General features: G+C 41.2%; 1 protein-coding gene across 2 annotated transcripts in view; it reads left to right on the top strand.

The window, feature by feature from the left end:
• Positions 1 to 14008, top strand: part of LOC132873426 (metal transporter CNNM4) — a 77077-nt gene extending 63069 nt beyond the window's left edge. The window contains exons 6-7 of one of the 2 annotated variants that reach the window (XM_060908971.1): positions 1639 to 1814; positions 12448 to 14008. In XM_060908971.1, the coding sequence (XP_060764954.1) occupies positions 1639 to 1814; positions 12448 to 12828 (557 nt within the window). In that variant the 3' untranslated portion in view covers positions 12829 to 14008. Of the gene's footprint in view, positions 1 to 1638; positions 1821 to 12447 lie in introns of those variants that run through there. The other variant, XM_060908970.1, reaches the window with a different exon arrangement.
• Positions 14009 to 20304: the final 6296 nt, after the last annotated feature.

Genomic DNA, 20304 nt, shown 5'->3' with positions numbered 1-20304 from the left:
AACTTTTGTCTCTGACCTGTTTGGAGGCTCCTTGGTTTTCCTGTTCCTTGCTGAGTAGTGTTGCAGAATCAGGGTCCTTCCAGAACAGGTTGATTTATACAGACATCATGTGACAGATCATGTGACACTTTGATTGCACACAGGTGGATCTTAATCAACTAATTATGTGACTTATGAAGTGAATTGGTTGGACCAGCTCGTTTAGGGGTTTCATACGAAAGGGGGTGAACACCTATGTACACTCCAGATTTCTTTTTTTTTTTTTTCATTTTAATTATGGGCGGCACGGTGGTGTAGTGGCTAGCACTGTCGCCTCACAGCAAGAAGGTCTGGGTTCGAGCCCCGTGGCCAGCGAGGGCCTTTCTGTGTGGAGTTTGCATGTTCTCCCCGTGTCCGCGTGGGTTTCCTCCGGGTGCTCCGGTTTCCCCCACAGTCCAAAGACATGCAGGTTAGGTTAACTGGTGACTCTAAATTGACCGTAGGTGTGAATGTGAGTGTGAATGGTTGTCTGTGTCTATGTGTCAGCCCTGTGATGACCTGGCGACTTGTCCAGGGTGTACCCCGCCTTTCGCCCGTAGTCAGCTGGGATAGGCTCCAGCTTGCCTGCAACCCTGTCGAACAGGATAAAGCGGCTAGAGATAATGAGATGAGATTTTAATTATTGTTTGTGTCACAATAAAACAACAATTTGCACCTTTAAAGTGGTAGGCATGTTATGTAAATCAAATGGTGCTAACTCTCCAAAAATCCATTTTAATTCCAGCTTGTAATGCGACAACACAGGACAAACACCCAGGGGGATGAATACTTTTGCAAGACAACGTATATGTGCTAATAATATAATTCGGGCAGATGAACATAGTCCAGAATTGTATATGTAAGCATCATTGCTAAAATGTGACTTGCTGGACTTGTGGCCCTTAGCGTTCATTCTCTAACTGTACTGAATTACAGTGGAGTTTTATTTCCTTGTTTTTTGGTTTTTTTTCTCCTTCAAACCACATGCTTTGCCACAACCTCACTCTGCCTTCTTCACCTGTGCCCTCACACCAGAATTGATCATCTCTCCTCAAACCCAGCCGTAGAACTACTGTATATTCTGTCATGCCTCGCATGATCTGTGTCAAATCAGTGAAACATTCTTAATGTGGCTCGACATGGATGTCAAAGCAAAGCACATCTTTCAGCCAAATTGCGTTCAGTAAATTCCCTAATTTTAACTAGTAGCCAAAATAGTGGCTAAAAAAGTTGGAGAGGTTTTTATTCTCTGATGTTTTGTGTAAATGTTCCCGTGTACATGTTTCGTATCTGTCGTCACTCTAACCATCCAGCAGTGAGGACGATGTAGATAAATTGAGCTGATCCTCATTAGCATGTGCCACTGATTTGTTTCAATGTTGTCATAACATCCAGTCATCGTTTCCCATTTTGTTCGTGTTTGGTGTTTTCTTGTTTAACTTATTCAAACACAGTAAGTATTACTTGACCCACATTTTTGTTTGAGCTGGGTGTGTGAATAATTGTCACCACACACACATTGTAAAACAGTGCACATCAGTGTGGCAGTTTGAGATGTGTTGGCAGTTCTCAAGCTTTTTTTTTTTCCTCGGCTCACTCGGCTTCTTCTGGCTGTTTCAGAGTTTCGTTCTCCTTCACACCTTAGCGGGCTGAATCGTTCAGCTTCCTTGAGCTGCACAGAGAGAGTAGACACACTGTCCTCCAGTGGCAGCAACTCGCAGCTCAACAACGCCTCCACGCCTCAGTACGTCCCCGACTTCAATGTGCGTGCCCTGTCTGACCTGCAGTATGTTAAGGTATGAATGAGGCAAGTTTATACTTTGAAGTGGCAAAGTCGCTTACTTTATTTCCATTGAGAGTTCAGGATTAAGATTTTCTTTTTATGTAAGTTAGTTCCAAATGTAGTCCAGCCTCAAGCCATGACGAGGCATGAGTTAAGCCTGGTTATTTATCACAAAAGTCTTTTAGCACAACTCTGTGTTCTTTAGCACAACTCTGAATTATGGTCACAATAATAATTTAAAAAAAAAAATACTCATCTTGATATAGGAAGGGGTTTATTATGATTGATTAGGGACTGGAAGCTGGAAATTTCTGCTGCTGTCCATGTTAAAGGACAACTGAAGGCAAATATTTTTTATTATCAAAATTCTATTTCTCATTTTATTAAATATAGGAATGCATTTTTGATCGCTATTTTGTCGCTGCTGTTGCAAGTTATGAGTGTTTGAAATATGCTCTGTAATACATCAGTCCATATGTCAAAGCGATGGCCATAAACGAGATTCGTCGAGACTTGTGCGAGACATCGTAGGACGGAAGTAAAACGTACAGTGGAAATCAAAGCGACCGACATCTGCCAACGTTGTCAAAAGACGCGCGCGCCCTCTTTCGAATGCTGACGCAATCAAGCCGGAAGTTTTGTTTGGTTTGATAGCTATCAGGAAAGTTTGAAAAAAGTAGGCAGTAATCGTCATTTAAACTCGTTTTTGTGCAATACTTCGTTTGGAAAACAGTTTTCAAAATGGCGGCGCTGACACTTCACGTTTCGAAGTCTCGCACAAGTCTCGTGAAGATCGCGCGGATAAGCGATGCCTGCCGTGGACCAAACGAACTAAATTCAACATGGCTAAAAACCGAACAGGCCGATAAGTCTCATCTCATCTCATCTCATTATCTGTAGCCGCTTTATCCTGTTCTACAGGGTCGCAGGCAAGCTGGAGCCTATCCCAGCTGACTACGGGCGAAAGGCGGGGTACACCCTGGACAAGTCGCCAGGTCATCACAGGGCTGACACATAGACACAGACAACCATTCACACTCACATCTACGGTCAATTTAGAGTCACCAGTTAACCTAACCTGCATGTCTTTGGACTGTGGGGGAAACCGGAGCACCCGGAGGAAACCCACGTGGACACGGGGAGAACATGCAAACTCCGCACAGAAAGGCCCTCGCCGGCCACGGGGCTCGAACCCGGACCTTCTTGCTGTGAGGCGACAGCGCTAACCACTACACCACCGTGCCGCCCCAGGCCGATAAGTATAATATTTAATTGCAATTAGTTGCCAATACGAGTCACGATATAAGGTTACTAAAACCGAAAACGTAATTGAATAACACATTAATTAAGAAATAAACCAAGTTTAAAAATGATTCCGGTTCAGTTGTTATCCCTGAAACGTGGACTGAAAATCCGATTCTTTGGTGTCTTTGGATATTTGTAGTCAAGCCATGACAAGCCTTGAATTGTGGACACCTTCATAGATAACTTCTGATCATATCACAAATTCAACTGACTGTCAGTAATTACGCGTTTGCCGAATTAATTAAGCGGGGGATTATGACAACACGTGTTTTGCCGACTAAGAAGTAACCAACAGTTGCGATATGCAAACAAACGAAAGAAACTTCCATTAAAGTATCCTAGAACGAATGGCAATTAAGTAAAAGTGCAATATAAACGTTCAGGAATGACCAAACAACCAAAATTAATATCTCAGTTGTTTATAATACGGCAATCGTGAAGGATGAAGAAGAAGTGATTACGCCAAGATGTAAGGGTTGTTTGATCATCAAGACAAGTCTCGAAGCTGTGGCTGGTCTCATCTCATCTCATTATCTCTAGCCGCTTTATCCTTCTACAGGGTCGCAGGCAAGCTGGAGCCTATCCCAGCTGACTACGGGCGAAAGGCGGGGTACACCCTGGACAAGTCGCCAGGTCATCACAGGGCTGACACATAGACACAGACAACCATTCACACTCACATTCACACCTACGGTCAATTTAGAGTCACCAGTTAACCTAACCTGCATGTCTTTGGACTGTGGGGGAAACCGGAGCACCCGGAGGAAACCCACGCGGACACGGGGAGAACATGCAAACTCCACACAGAAAGGCCCTCGCCGGCCCCGGGGCTCGAACCCAGGACCTTCTTGCTGTGAGGCGACAGCGCTAACCACTACACGCTGTGGCTGGTTTACAGGGAAATTCACTTTGTTGCAGCATGTTTATATTCGATTTCAATATTTCTTTTTTTTTGTTTGGTGCAATCAGCCGCTAAAAATGTTATTTAGCACTAAATTATCAAGTCAATAAACCACAAACACACATTTGTAGATTGTAATTTACACTTGAGAACTTGTGCTAAATAACTGTAAACCACCTGGTCATATCGTACAGTAGTGATTCAGTCATACGTTTTTTTTTTTTTTTTGTGGTCATCATATTTGGAACTGAATTTCTGGCTTCCCTGCAATAAAGCATATTTTTGTTGTGCCACAGAGAGGGGGTTTATGAATAAGGCCTGGTTTATACTTCAGTATCTGTGTATTTGTGAACTGTAACAACTTTGTAGTAGCGGTCAGTGAGGAACCGGAAGCAGGCGCTGTAATTCGAGGTATACTTCGACTTGAACACTTCAGTGACCTTTACTAGTCTGTAGACACACTACACATGCGCACGACGGGGTGTCGCATCTCTCTCTCGTTCCTGGCTGTCTGAAAGACACACGTTAATAGACAGCCAGTCATTAGACACAGGTTATACCTCGACACACATTACCTACTGGTTCAACCTGACTCCTCGCCATTCACAGCCAACACTCGACCACACCCTTACTGCCACGTGAACATATGAGGGGAATTGCGCATGTTCGGTCCTTGCACATTACGTGAATGTGCCTACTATGGAGTAGAAAATGTAACACTAAATGAAAGTCTCAGATTTCACTGCAGAATGAATAGAGAAGGAGAAATGAATCAATAGAGATCTTGCAGTCACGTGACCGGAAAGTACACAACCGCCATCGTGTCGGTCAAAAACACTGAATACTGCTGCACTCGTGTACAGAATGGATCAATTTCAACCGACGGACTACACGGCTCATTTTTCTAATGAACAGATAACTAGATACAGTGGTGCTTGAAAGTTTGTGAACCCTTTAGAATTTTCTATATTTCTGCATAAATATGACCAAAAACATCATCAGATTTTCACGCAAGTCCTAAAAGTAGATAAAGAGAACCCAGTTAAACAAATGAGACAAAAATATTATACTTGGTAATTTATTTATTGAGGAAAATGATCCAATATTACATATCTGTGTGTGGCAAAAGTATGTGAACCTTTGCTTTCAGTATCTGGTGTGACCCCCTTGTACAGCAATAACTGCAACTAAACATTTCCCGTAACTGTTGATCAGTCCTGCACACCGGCTTCGAGGAATTTTAGCCCATTCCTCCGTATAGAACAGCTTCAACTCTGGGGTGCTGGTGGGTTTCCTCACATGAACTGTTCGCTTCAGGTCCTTCCACAACATTTCAATTGGATTAAGGTCAGGACTTTGAATTGGCCATTCCAAAACATTAACTTTATTCTTCTTTAATCATTCTTTGGTAGAACGACTTGTGTGCTGAGGGTCGTTGTCTTGCTGCATGACCCACCTTCTCTTGAGATTCAGTTCATGGACAGATGTCCTGACATTTTCCTTTAGAATTCGCTGGTATAATTCAGAATTCATTGTTCCATCAATGATGGGAAGCCATCCTGCCCCAGATGCAGCAAAACAGGCCCAAACCATGATACTACCACCACCATGTTTCACAGATGGGATAAGGTTCTTATGCTGGAATGCAGTGTTTTCCTTTCCCCAAACATAACGCTTCTCATTTAAACCACAAAGTTCTATTTTGGTCTTATCCGTCCACAAAACATTTTTCCAATAGCCTTCTGGCTTGTCCATGTGAGCTTTAGCAAACTGCAGACAAGCAGCAATGTTCTTTTTGGAGAGCAGTGGCTTTCTCCTTGCAACCCTGCCATGCACACCATTGTTGTTCAGTGTTCTCCTGATGGTGGACTCATGAACATTAACATTAGCCAATGTGAGAAAGGCCTTTAGTTGCTTAGAAGTTACCTTGGGGTCCTTTGTGACCTCGCCGACTATTACACACCTTGCTCTTGGAGTGATCTTTGTTGGTTGACCACTCCTGAGGAGGGTAACAATGGTCTTGAATTTCCTCCATTTGTACACAGTCTGTCTGACTGTGGATTGGTGGAGTCCAAACTCTTCATAGATGGTTTTGTAACCTTTTCCAGCCTGATGAGCATCAACAACGCTTTTTCTGAGATCCTCAGAAATCTCCTTTGTTCGTGCCATGATACACTTCCACAAACATGTGTTGTGAAGATCAGACTTTGATAGATCCCTGTTCTTTAAATAAAACAGGGTGCCCACTCACACCTGATTGTCATCCCATTGATTGAAAACACCTGACTCTAATTTCACCTTCAAATTAACTGCTAATCCTAGAGGTTCACATACTTTTGCCACTCACAGATATGTAATATTGGATCATTTTCCTCAATAAATAAATGACCAAGTATAATATTTTTGTCTCATTTGTTTAACTGGGTTCTCTTTATCAACTTTTAGGACTTGTGTGAAAATCTGATGATGTTTTAGGTTATATTTATGCAGAAATATAGAAAATTCTAAAGGGTTCACAAACTTTCAAGCACCACTGTATATGTCTAAAATAAACGATCTACAGATTTGTGACCCTTATGGCTTTCCGGACGGAGTTTTCACGACCAGATTTTGAACTGCCAGCGGAATACCCGGACGTGTATGATTACCTCATCAACTTTCCCTCGCTGTTCAGTGGTGAAGCACTGCGTGCTTATAAATCTCTGGACAGTTATCTTTACAGAAATTCAGGATTTGTCAGCGACTCAGATGTGGCATCTTGTAAACAAGAAAATGATCCTCACTGGATGGGTAAGTCACTTAAGTATTGAGTATAGCACTGACCAGCCGATTATAGAATAAGGTAATTCCAAATCGTCCGTGTTGTTTACATGGATCTGGCGTTGGAGAGGTAGAGGCTTGGCAGTGGAGGTTTGAGTGGCTGTTTTCTGAGCTTAGTCAACAGGCCGGCTCTGCCTATAGCCTCGCTTTTGCTTCGGCTCCCGGCGCTGCCTCCTTCGCTTTGCTTCCGATAACAATCCACGGAGACCCCGCTGGTCTCGCAATCTGGTCTCGTCCGGAATGTTTTTTTTTTTTTTCTCATCCGGAATGTTGTGCGAAATGGAAATCGCTACAAACCGTCATTTTCTGCTGGAAACCAATGTCCAGTAAGTCCATACGGTTGTAGTGGATATTGAAGTCCGGTACAGACGAACAACACGCAAAAATACACACAAAAAACATAAAAAACGTGCACAGGTAGGGAGAGCTTGTAGCCGCAGCCGTTGTAGTAGAATTGTATATAGTAGGGTTTTCCAGAAGAAAAGGTAGAAGTAAAAGTAGAAGTACAAGGCGGAATATGGCGTTTGACCGACACGATGGCGTCTGTCACAATCTGGATCGGCTGTGACGTCACATGCAAGATCTCTATACACTAATTTCCAAAGTTATAGATTCTGTGCTGTTGGATATTAAAAGTGACCAGATAGGGAGTAGTTAAAAGTAGACGGCCTTTCAATTTCATAAAATCTGTGAAATTTAGTACCGTCTGAAATTTGGTCATTGTGATTTAGATGTTTATTTCTGTAATATCTCAAAAAATAAAAAAGGACCATTATGTGGCTGGGAAGTTTTTTAATTTGAGGGGATTCCTGAGCAACTAATGTGCATGAAATCGCTCGCGTCGTGCAGTCAAACAGACAAAGGAAGTCCGTGTGCGCATGCGCAGGTTTACCTGCTTCTTCTTCTTTTCCTTCTTCTGTTGGGTTTTCTGTCATGCGGCATCCAGTGTTGCATTACTGCCATCTACAGGTTTGCCTTGACCGTGCACTGACAGTTCCATCATTCTGTCGCTAAACGAACAGCTGATCACACCGAGGTGCTCGCTGACCGCCGATATTTATTAGTTTGGTCCTGCGTTTCCTTTCCTTCGCAACATAACGTCTTTTCTTCTCGCTTTCCGTTACCGTAGTCGGTCTTTCACGTTTGATTCGCGTCCTCCATTTTCCTTTCCCGTTTCAGATTTGTATCCCACAATGCCTTGCGCAAACGGGGAAAGCCCACCACGTCATGCATGACGTAGTATCTTGAATTGGGTCATGGTGAAGCAGGAAAAAATAGCGGAGAATTTAGGGCCACGTGGCCCTAAATTCATTAATTGTTCTATTTTAAAAAATAATAAAATTGGAAGTCTGTGATTTTTTAATTCAGTAGCTTTCGGTCCACTAAAGAGAAATAATTGGGTGTCGGGAAAATCTTTTTATGACCGAAACTTGAAAAATCTGAAAGGCAGTCTACCTTTTAATTGTTTTACAGATTTTTTTTTCCCCACACAAAAATCAAAGTTAAATACGAGAATTGGTGATTGCATAAAAATAATGCATGCATGCAAAAACAAAAGAATATGTGAAAAAACCTACTGCATAATTTCTAAAATGCACAGGTTTTTTGTTTTTTTTTTTCTTTTCAAACTACCCCCAAACTAATGCTGGGCATACACGGTGTGATTTTTGGCCCGATTTTGACACGATTTTCACTTGTGCGACTATTTTGAAGATCGGGCCGAGTTTTGGCTCAATCGTGCGTCTCGGATCGTGTAGTATAGACATGGGGTAACGACAAGCGATTAACACCTCACGACCTCCTCCCGATCGATTGGATGAAAATCAAACCTGTTTGAAATCCTGAGCATCGCATCCGAGCATCGGATCGTATAGTGTGAGAACAGGAATCGTAAGCTGCGTGCTGTTTACCCCTGCGATTCACTCGTACAGTGTGAGCAGCAGCTGAATACCGCGATTGAAAAAAATCGCACAGTGTATGCCCAGCTTAAGGAATATGAAGAAAAACAGTATTTTTAGTTTTATACATATAGTTTCCTGTATAGATAAAATAGTTACACGACACCTCTCTCTCTCTCTCTCGTATCTCACTGCAGTTTTGAGATTCTTTGTGCTTTTTATGGCACTACATTAGAGCAATGCCTGGTTTGCAGTCAGATTAAGGATCAGTGTTTCTTCAGTCATTCAGTTTCAGCCAGAAAGATGGTTGATACACAGCGCCAGAGATGCACACAACATGCCGTTAGGATTTTAGAGGACTGCACATGATTCTGTGTCTCTCTGGCAGGAATTACATTAAAGGCATTTACCAGACGCTCTTATCCCGAGCGACGGTACAAGTGCAAAAGTCCGGTACAAGAAGTGCTGAACTTCTAAACAAAAATGTTCTAATGCCAACTGAATAAGTGACAGAATAACAGACTGTAATATTCTGTTGAAGTAATAACGATCAACAAACAGCCAAGGAAAACAAGTCAACCATACAAATGAGCTGACCAAAGTACAACTAAATAGAGAAAAATAAAACCCCAGCGGCTAACCCCAAGTCATCATGACTAGGCCTGGGTTGGTCAAGACCGCTATGCGATTACACCGTGCACAGGGAAGCAGAGGAGAGGTGCAGCCTGAAGAGGTGGGCCTTCAGTCTGCGCTTGAAGGTGGTCAGGGGGTCAGCAGTTACACATGTTTTTACAAACAGGCAATCTAAATCGAAAGTAACATGCGTTTAAAAATGATGAGAAGGCTGGATAGTGTATACCCACAAGCGAAGGCAGTACCAGGTTCTCTCAATGTCCACGAGAGGTGAACTTGAGGTAGACAGCAGCAGTTTTCCCTGTGTCCGAAATCGCTCCCTACTCACTATATAGCGAGGACGCCATTTTGTAGTGCTGTCCAAAACCTTAATGAGGATTATTCACACCCTATATAGTGCACTCAAAGTATCCCACAATGAATCACGAAAAGTAGCGTACAACCGATGGTCACTAACCAAAGCAATATATCCCATCATGCATTGCGGTTGCGCTGAAAGAAATCAAATTAAGTCTCAAATTTGATTTAATAAAAGGCAGCGGCAAAGAAGAAAAGTATTCAGCCTTGATTTAAAAAACTGAAAGATGCAGGTACTTTGTATTAGGGATCGACCGATATGTTTTTTTCAGGGCCGATACCGATTATTATGGAATTGGGATGCCGATAACCGATATGTGCAACCGATAAATGTAAACATTATAATTCACATGAAATTAAACATAGCACACACTGACACAGACCTTCATATCCATGAAATGTATGTTTAATTGTAAAATTGAACATGAAATTTTGTGCAGGGAGATGCCAGCAGCATTTGTACAATAAAGTCAAACATTAGTTAGAATAAAATGAGAAATAAAATAATAATAAAATAAATATTCACCAATAAAAAAAGAAATCACTCCCTACTATATTACAGCTCACCATTTTCAGTGGAAAATAAATGAAAATACACTCTGGATTCTTTTACACTAAGAACTAAGTAAGACTTACCAACTTCAAGTAGTTTTTAAATAACAAATCAAGTGTAGGGAGCTGCCTGCAGCATTTTTAAAAAAGTAAAATCAAACATACAACAAAGTAGGCTATCACTCCCTATTAGGAGCGGCTGCTCCTTTAAGAGTATATCGCTTTCCGAATCAGAAGCGCTAGCGAGGAGAATCACTTGCGCAAGAATTATAAATACTAGTCACACCTGGCTTGTTTAAATGTTCAAATAGCGCTTTATAAAGTTACCTAACATATACAAGTGCAATGCGCTTTTTGAGCACGAGTCATGTCATGAAGTTTACTCATCACCATAACAAATAGCCTTCTGTAGGCTAGGCTTGCGCTAGCCTACAGAACACAAACACTACGTTTTTATTTCGTCTTCCCTTGACCGCCTCTCTGTATGGCTGTCATTCTACTGTTCGAGTAGAACTACTGACACATTCACAACGTTTCCAGACGGGGATTTAAAAATGACTGCAGCCTATGTTATGCTGTTTCAGCGAGACTAGTTGGTTGTAGGCTAATTCAAGTGCTTCCTTCCGTAAGCTAAGTTTGCCTGGCTACACAGATGCAAATGGACAATTTTAACGAGTAGTAGATGAAGAATGTAAACATATAATGATGTTGTGCTTTTGCAACTTGTGTGTTTGTGACTTATTGCGGGAAAAGCAGCGTGTCCTTACCTTGATACGGCCGCCTTGAAACAGTTCAGAGTGTTTAGCTGCGCGTGTCGATTGGCTATATCTCTTGTGCCAAACAAATCAAATGTTGTGGTGGGCGGGACCGTGTTCTTGAACTCAGAAAGGCGAGTGCAGGAAAGGACGTGCAGTGACAGTCGCGTTAGGAACGAAATGGCTGCAAAAAGGCACGTTATCGGCATATCGGTGGAAATTATGGCCGATACCGATAACCCTAAAAATGCAGAATATCGGCCTGATATATCGGCCAGGCCGATTATCGGTCGACCCCTACTTTGTATTGATTGATTAATGTGGGAAATACACTCGGTATAATATGGTTTTATCACAAAAATACATGCATGTATTTATTATTTTGAAAACTCACCAGCTGACTGATCTGGCACGTTTTAGTTGTGCAACAGTAATGATGTAAATGTACCAGTGAGTGGCCTAGTGGTTAGTGTGTCCGCCTCTCAATCGGGAGATCGCGAGTTCTACTCACGGTTGGGTCATACCATCATAAAAATGGTACCTACTGCCATGTGGCAAGGCACGCTGTAATGCAGATGCGAGTGGGGAGTCAAACTCTTGTGGTTACCAGAGGACTAGCCCCCCACTGTAACCCTAGCTATGTAATATAGGCGAAAGGCTGAGAGCTACGAAACGGAGATTGGTGTCACCAAACGCACCATGAATGGTGCGGGAAGGACTTTGACTTTGAATGGCGTAAATAACGGCGCGGCGTAGTGTTGGGAAGTGTTTTTTTCCTCCCCCTCATTTTACCATTGAGCTCACTATGTAGTAATTCCCTATATAGGGAGTAGTGAACGAGTGAGCGATTTTGGACACAGGGTCAGTTTCCTTTTAACATGAGAATTGTGGGAGATGCCAGACTGATTGTAGTCCAGTAACAAGTGACATGTTGGGATGCAATGGTTCCCAGTCCTGGTCCCGTGCTGCACTGCGGTTTTAACAAACCCTTGTTGACTGACTTCCCCTCTGCCTTCCTGTTATGGAAAACCGGTGCAGCGTTAAAGGTCAATCCAATATCTTATCAGTTCAAGGAGAAGAACCTGCCCAGAAGACTTTATCTGATGCAGTTTATTTCTCAACAACAACTGAGTCCATGAAAAAGAATTTCAAAAAATGACATTTTCGTTAAATTCAGTAGTTGGACAATTAGTGTCCGCTTTACTAGTAAGCAGAAGAGTTAGGACGGCGGTATGATTCTGTAGCCTACATAGCTCGAAAGAAATTGCGCATACAAATTGCTAAGGAAATTGCTTTATCTGCGTTATGCTTTCCGCTTTCCACTTCGCCCTCCACTTGTTGTGCAGCCGTGATGTATGCTTCTTAGTCGTGAGAGGAATAAATGTTGATGTTAAACGTTAATTAAATGTTTTTTCCCCCCTCCAGGTCAACCGTGCTCAGTACCAAAATGGGCTTTTGGCCTCCAAATTGGACAGCACCCCACAGTCCCCGCAGAGCAATCATATTCGATTGGACAGCGTGCTTGCACCACCCCTGACTCTGCCCACTTCATCCATGACCTGCATCACAGGACCATTAGCACTCCGAGAGGAAAAAAACGAGACCACGGCGCTGTTAAATGACAAGAACAGCCTGAATTGTCACCAGACTGCCCAACCGCAGTCCTACTCTAACTCCAACTCAAACCTCAACACTAGTACTGACACTAACTACAACCTTCAATCACAGAGTTACCCGAACACACACGTCACACCTCACATCCACACCATTTCTCACAGCCACGCACACACAGAGAGCACAATCTGACAAAGTGCATGGGGAGCCTTGGTCGGTGCAAGGCTCCAGAGAGGTCCACACTTATCCACGAACGTGTATACATACACACACGCACACCTATACATGTACATGGCCATTTACAAACTATATGCAGTCTAACACAGAAGCACTTCTACAGGATGAACTTTGGAGCGGGCCTTGTATCTTCTTCTTCTTCCAACTCTCCCTGCATGCCACCTTTTTTTCCCCTCCTATGCCCAGTTTGATGGCATTTCAGTGGAATCTCGAATGGAGATGTTTCCAGCAGAAGTACAAGTGATTTCAGCTTGTGCAGGTGTAGTTTGAGAGATTAAGAAATTCCAAGTTCATTAAGAGGTCATCAGGACCATCGATAGCCGTTTTTGTATGCTAGAAGTCCAGACGTTGCATGGTGAACATATATATGCACACCCCCCCCGTCTTTTGATATTTTGGACAAGTGTTTTTGTAGCATGCAATAGCCGAAAATGTCAGCAACACACTTGGGCATTTTTGAATGGACGTAACAGTGCAACATATTATATAAGAAATGATTGCAAGATATGAACTTTTTTTTTTTAAATAAATTTTTGAATGTCAGCTTTTTTTTTTTCCCCTCCATTTTGAGGTTTTGGATAGCGAGAGCGTCAGTTGCTGTTACTAAGTTTCTCAGTGGAGCCCTTGGTGAACCCTGTTCAGCATACACTGTGTTACTTGGTTTATCAGGTCTACAGTATAGAAAGCGCTTTCTCCAGGTTGAGATCACACTCATCACGTTACAGTTTGGACCGTATGTACAGTATGCATGCGTCAACCATCTTTATGCAAATCCTTTAACGTATTATAAATACTTGATACTATATTTGATAAATGACCTTCAACCCTGAAGCAGCGCAGAGCTACGTAACAGACCCAACCCCAGCCTATCGCAGGTAAGAATAGAACATGTAGTCTCGGTAAATGATTAAATATTTATTTATGCCTAAATTAGTTTTTTTTTTTTTTTAACATGATTTACCCTTTTGAACTGGAATGAATGTTTATGTTTAGAATTTGTTGTTTTGTCAGGGCACATCTGTTTTTTTTTTTTTTTTTTTTGTTCATTTCAGAGGCTAAACCTGGCCAAAACTGTCCAGTACCAAAAAGCACAAATCTTACTGTCGTGAATTAAAGTGCCATTCCACCATTGGATGTATTCTTTTGGCATAAAATACAATATATTTTATGACAACATGACTAGACAGAGAAATCTTTTAGCTTCAAAATGATATATCAAACATAATTTTTTGACAACGACAAGTATATTAATTTTGCGACCAAAGTCACCTACCCTTTTAATTTCCGCGCGGTAGTGAAACGTGATGTCATCGGCAGGTTCCCCTTCTTGTGTACCACGTCACGTGTGACGTGGCACAGGTTATCAGCAATGGCGGATAGAACGCGATTGTCCGCTTCGGAAAAGAAGCGAAGGAAAATAGCAAGTGATGCCCAAAGGAGACGATCGATGGTGAATATCGGCACAGCAATCGACAAGTGGAAATCGCGTTCTATCCGCCATTGCTGATAATCTGTGCCACGTCACACGTGACGTGGTACACAAGAAGGGGAACCTGCCGATGACATCACGTTTCACCACCGCGCGGAAATTAAAAGGGTAGGTGACTTTGGTCGCAAAATTAATATACTTGTCGTTGTCAAAAAATTATGTTTGATATATCATTTTGAAGCTAAAAGATTTCTCGGTCTAGTCATGTTGTCATAAAATATATTGTATTTTATGCCAAAGAATACATCCAATGGTGGAATGGCACTTTAATATATATATATATATATATATATATATATATATATTTTTTTTTTTTTTTTTTTTTTTTTTTTTCTTGTAGAAGTCGTCCTTAGAAAAATCCTTTGTGGTCTCTCACTCTCAAACAGAGTGAGGAGTAGAAATTAGAAATACATTCCAGACTATGAAAACAACCGTAGCTGTACTGGTGCTCAGATAGAATTCACTGTGACTCAAATCAAACTATAAATTCAACGTTTTTCTCCCCTGACATGCCAAACTAAAAGGTAGCTTAAATACTGGAAACGTTTAGTTACTCCTGCTGAACTGACGAACAGGTTTTATCCGTGTAGCACGTCCATTAGAACCAGTGATTGAATTTGAGCGAGCAGGCTATAAATCGTAGCGCGAACTCTGCTCAAACATATATAACACTATACTTCTATAATACTACAACTCTAGCAAAGAGGAAAACCTCAATGGTGTTCTACAGCATTACTGCGTATTCAATTTTCATGACCAAGGGAAAATATTTGAATCCTCGTGCAGAGTACGCATCACTTTAAGACGGTTTAATAAGAAGAATTTGAGGCATGCCTAACAGTTTTGTCATTCATGTTCATACATTTGTTGTTATTTCAAGTTGAAATGTCAATCAGTTGAATCAAGAGGAAACAAGATGCACAGTCAAAGCAGCAGCAATGTTTTCGGTTAAATGGTATATTTTTCTATTGAATTGTGTTGTTTTTGTTTGTTTTTAAATTTTATTACGACTCGAGTTATTTATAAGTGTTTTGATGCTTTTATGAGATGTCTAAAAGGCGATAGAGAGATCAATGCAGTGGTTTGTTATAATTAAATTGCACAAAGTGGGTGTTTCAAAAAAAAAAAAAAAATTGATATTATTTGAGACGTAAATATCCCAGAAACGATATACTAGTCTAGGCAAATGAAACTGAACAGGCTTAATGTTGAGCGATTATAAGATTTATTCCTCAAAATTTGGATGAGAAATTCAAAGGCATGTCGATTCCATGAACAGTTCCACAAATTTTTAACATGCGTGCCGCTTGAGATACAGACAGCCTTCCGCGTTGAACTTTTCGTGCCGTGTCCAAATCTGCATTGCAGTTGGTGCGTTTTTAGAGAATTCTCTCATTAAATGCACGCCGCACCGTCTTGTTCGAGCGTACTGTAACACACAAAACGCCTTTTCTTTTCCAGTGAATGGTATTTCTATACGTAAAAAGATTTTTAAAAAATGAAACTTTGACCTGTTTCCACACGTTGTTAAAATTTGAGGTCAATTGAACGAGAACTGGCGAAGTTATTAGATTGTGAAATAATATCAATTTTTTTTTGAAACACCCTGTACTTTACCTTAGTCAGTATAGAATGTGTAGAATAATTTGCTCGTCTTTAAACCAAAAAGTGTCGTTAAAGACAGAGTGGCAGAACGGGTTTTCATGAGCATGTTAGTTATGACCATACCTTATTGTTTGACATGACCAAAGGTACACGTTTAAATTCATAGGGGAATTTTTTTTTTTTTGGCCAAAGCTATTTTCACTTTGATCTGCCTTTATCTCTTTTGTTAGAGTAACATGTTGGCCTATTTGGGGCCCCGAGCTGTGGAATGAGACACTCCTGCAGCTCAGTAATTAAATTCCTTTGGGCTAAAAGTCCAGTAAGTAATCTGCTTTTAATGTTCATTGGAGCTATTTGTCAGTGACCCTGGTTGGAGTGGCATTTTCACTCTCAAGTGAGTTGTAGCTGCCTTTCTCATTGAAGAATCATCCATTTGTCAGCACTGAAGGTTAAAGATTACAATTGTGTGTGCATGCAGGTGGGCTGCGGGCTTATTTTTCCATTGTCCACGGTTTACTACTCATCAGTGTTTGGCCATGCATCTTGTGTGTTGATGCATGAAACGGTGAAGAATCCTGCAAACCAACAAAGCTCCCCTGACTGCTTAGGTATCACATTATTTATAGAAGTATGATTGTCTTCCATTTGCTTGCTATGTATTTGTCATAGCATTTTTTTTTCCTTCTTTAACAGAACATGTATGGTATTGTGACCTCCCCTAATTTATTGTAGAGCAATGCATTTTAAATGACTATACAAAACACTGAGTTTGATCGTTAATATCTGTCTTTGTTTGTTTTAAGGAAAAAGTGTAACAAGAAAATGTACTGTACTTCCACTTCTGTTTGATTTGTTCTATTTAAAGCAATGTGTACATAGCTTTTCATAAGGACTGCTAGAGGAGTTCTGATGAACATGACAATAAATCAGACACCTATTTCTCTACAAAGTGTGCGCTCTGTTTTATTTCTTTAGCATTATAAACTACTTCGGTGGCATGGTGGTGTAGTGGTTAGCACGATCACCTCACGGCAAGAAGGTTCCGGGTTCGAACCGTACGGCGGACGAGGGCCTTTCTGTGTGGAGTTTGCATGTTCTCCCCCTGTCTCTGTGGGTTTCCTCTGGGTGCTTTGGTTTCCTCCTACAGTCAAAAGACATGCAGATTAGGTAAAATACCCAGCCACTGGGGTTGCACAAACCAGTGAATACTTGGTGCCAGTTTCAAGCCTGGGTAGATCTGGGAGGGTTGTGTCAAGAAGGGCATCCAATGCCAAATCAATCAGTTGTTATGCCAGATCAAATATGCAGATTCAGATGATCCTAACAGGAGCAGAAGAAGAAGCGTTATAAACTACTTTGAGAATTGTTGAAGGAAGTGTGTTCTACCTGTGTCATCTTCCCACCTCTGAACTATTGGTGAATAATATGTACAGTGGGGCAAAAAAGTATTTAGTCAGTCACCAATTGTGCAAGTTCTCCCACTTAAAAAGATGAGAGAGGCCTGTAATTTTCATCATAGGTACACTTCAACTATGAGAGACAGAATGAGAAAAAAAAATCCAGAAAATCACATTGTCTGATTTTTAAAGAATTTATTTGCAAATTATGGTGGAAAATAAGTATTTGGTCAATAACAAAAGTTCATCTCAATACTTTGTTATATACCCTTTGTTGGCAATGATGGAGGTCAAACGTTTTTTGTAAGTCTTCACAAGGTTTTCACACACTGTTGCTGGTATTTTGGCCCATTCCTCCATGCAGATCTCCTCTAGAGCAGTGATGTTTTGGGGCTGTCGCTGGGCAACACGGACTTTCAACTCCCTCCAAAGATTTTCTATGGGGTTGAGATCTGGAGACTGGCTAGGCCACTCCAGGACCTTGAAATGCTTCTTACGAAGCCACTCCTTCGTTGCCCGGGCGGTGTGTTTGGGATCATTGTCATGCTGAAAGACCCAGCCACGTTTCATCTTCAATGCCCTTGCTGATGGAAGGAGGTTTTCACTCAAAATCTCACGATACATGGCCCCATTCATTCTTTCCTTTACATGGATCAGTCGTCCTGGTCCCTTTGCAGAAAAACAGCCCCAAAGCATGATGTTTCCACCCCCATGCTTCACAGTAGGTATGGTGTTCTTTGGATGCAACTCAGCATTCTTTCTCCTCCAAACACGACAAGTTGAGGTTTTACCAAAAAGTTCTATTTTGGTTTCATCTGACCATATGACATTCTCCCAATCCTCTTCTGGATCATCCAAATGCTCTCTAGCAAACTTCAGACGGGCCTGGACATGTACTGGCTTAAGCAGGGGGACACGTCTGGCACTGCAGGATTTGAGTCCCTGGCGGCATAGTGTGTTACTGATGGTAGCCTTTGTTACTTTGGTCCCAGCTCTCTGCAGGTCATTCACTAGGTCCCCCCGTGTGGTTCTGGGATTTTTGCTCACCGTTCTTGTGATCATTTTGACCCCATGGGGTGAGATCTTGCGTGGAGTCCCAGATCGAGGGAAATTATCAGTGGTCTTGTATGTCTTCCATTTTCTAATAATTGCTCCCACAGTTGATTTCTTCACACCAAGCTGCTTACCTATTGCAGATTCAGTCTTCCCAGCCTGGTGCAGGTCTACAAGTTTGTTTCTGGTGTCCTTTGACAGCTCTTTGGTCTTGGCCATAGTGGAGTTTGGAGTGTGACTGTTTGAGGTTGTGGACAGGTGTCTTTTATACTGATAACGAGTTCAAACAGGTGCCATTAATACAGGTAACGAGTGGAGGACAGAGGAGCCTCTTAAAGAAGTTGTTACAGGTCTGTGAGAGCCAGAAATCTTGCTTGTTTGTAGGTGACCAAATACTTATTTTACCGAGGAATTTACCAATTAATTCATTAAAAATCCTACAAGGTGATTTCCTGGATTCTTTCCCCCCATTCTGTCTCTCATAGTTGAAGTGTACCTATGATGAAAATTACAGGCCTCTCTCATCTTTTTAAGTGGGAGAACTTGCACAATTGGTGACTGACTAAATACTTTTTTTGCCCCACTGTACATTGCCCTTTTGTGAAATATTTAATTATTATATGGGGGGTTATCATCATGAATGGGCATGTTGTAACAGGAGTGACAACAGAAATAATGTTTAAGATACAAATGTTTTCAATAATGGCTCACTGTAAAAAAAAAAAATTATGGGCTTGTTTTACTTAAATTAGTGCAACATTTTTGCATCCATAATTTTATGTAGAAAATGCATAAATTTTCGGGTCATTTTTATACATAAAATTAAGCTGACTTTACTAAAAAAAAAAAAAAACCCTGAATTTTTTAAATCACTTCATGTCTTTACTTAAAAATATAGATTGGCTGTGAAGCGCCATCTAGTGGGCTGCAAAAAATTTTTTTCCAAGTTTGAAGCCAAATATTAAATAGTTCAGGATGTCGTAGTGTCCCAAATCTGGTGGGTGGTTTGCTGTACACTTCAAGTGGAATAAATACATTTGTGGGTAAATTAAGAACAACAAGTCTTTATCATTGTCACGTTCCTCCTTTGCATTTAAGTGCGCGCGCACAGAGTGCACGTGCAGTGGGCAGAATAAACAAATATGTTTGTGGGTAAATTATATGGCTCTGTGATGCCTGCTGGAAGAGAAAAGCAGGGAGGATTGAGAATTGAATAGCTGTGGTTGGTTTACACCTGATACTAAAACTTGTAGCGTCCTAGCAACCATCACAAAAATGCATACAAAGCCCAGAAATTCCTCCTTACCCGGGTAAAAAAAAATAAAGGATTTATCTTGTAGTGTCCTGATCCCCAGCTCTTTAACCCAGCCACATATAAAAAGTTGTACTCCTCCGTGCTCTTCCAGGTTTTCATCTGTTTGTCCGTGTAGAACGATGTCTGCAGCACCAGGTAGTTTGAGATGTCTGAAACTCAACGGATGGATCATTTTCCATCTCATAATGAATGACTTTATTTAAACACGAGAAGTTGATCAGCAGAGCTGGTGGGGTTGTGCATGTACAGATTCAAATAATTACAAATACAAAAGACTAAAAAACACAATCTTAAAATTAAAATATGTTAATTATCTTCACATTAAGTTAACTAATAGTATGCATAACTATTGTCTTTGTATTTAGTTCTAGCGACAATAGGATCAAAATTGATTCTACTAATGTCAAATTTAGCAAGTTACGTTTTTCTGTTATAGGAAAAATTCTTCTTTGTTAGCGTTTAAGGATGTAATCCCACTGAGTGGTTTCGATGTCCACTTCTTTTGAGTGTACTTCTTGGTTTTAATAACTTGCTTGTTTGCTGGACACAAACATAGCAATAAGTTCTTGTGT

The sequence above is a fragment of the Neoarius graeffei genome, chromosome 25 (genome assembly GCF_027579695.1).
Source record: "Neoarius graeffei isolate fNeoGra1 chromosome 25, fNeoGra1.pri, whole genome shotgun sequence".
Lineage (NCBI taxonomy): Eukaryota > Metazoa > Chordata > Actinopteri > Siluriformes > Ariidae > Neoarius > Neoarius graeffei.
The sequence above is the reverse complement of the archived record's forward strand: the minus strand, read 5'-3'. Positions and strand labels throughout refer to the sequence as shown.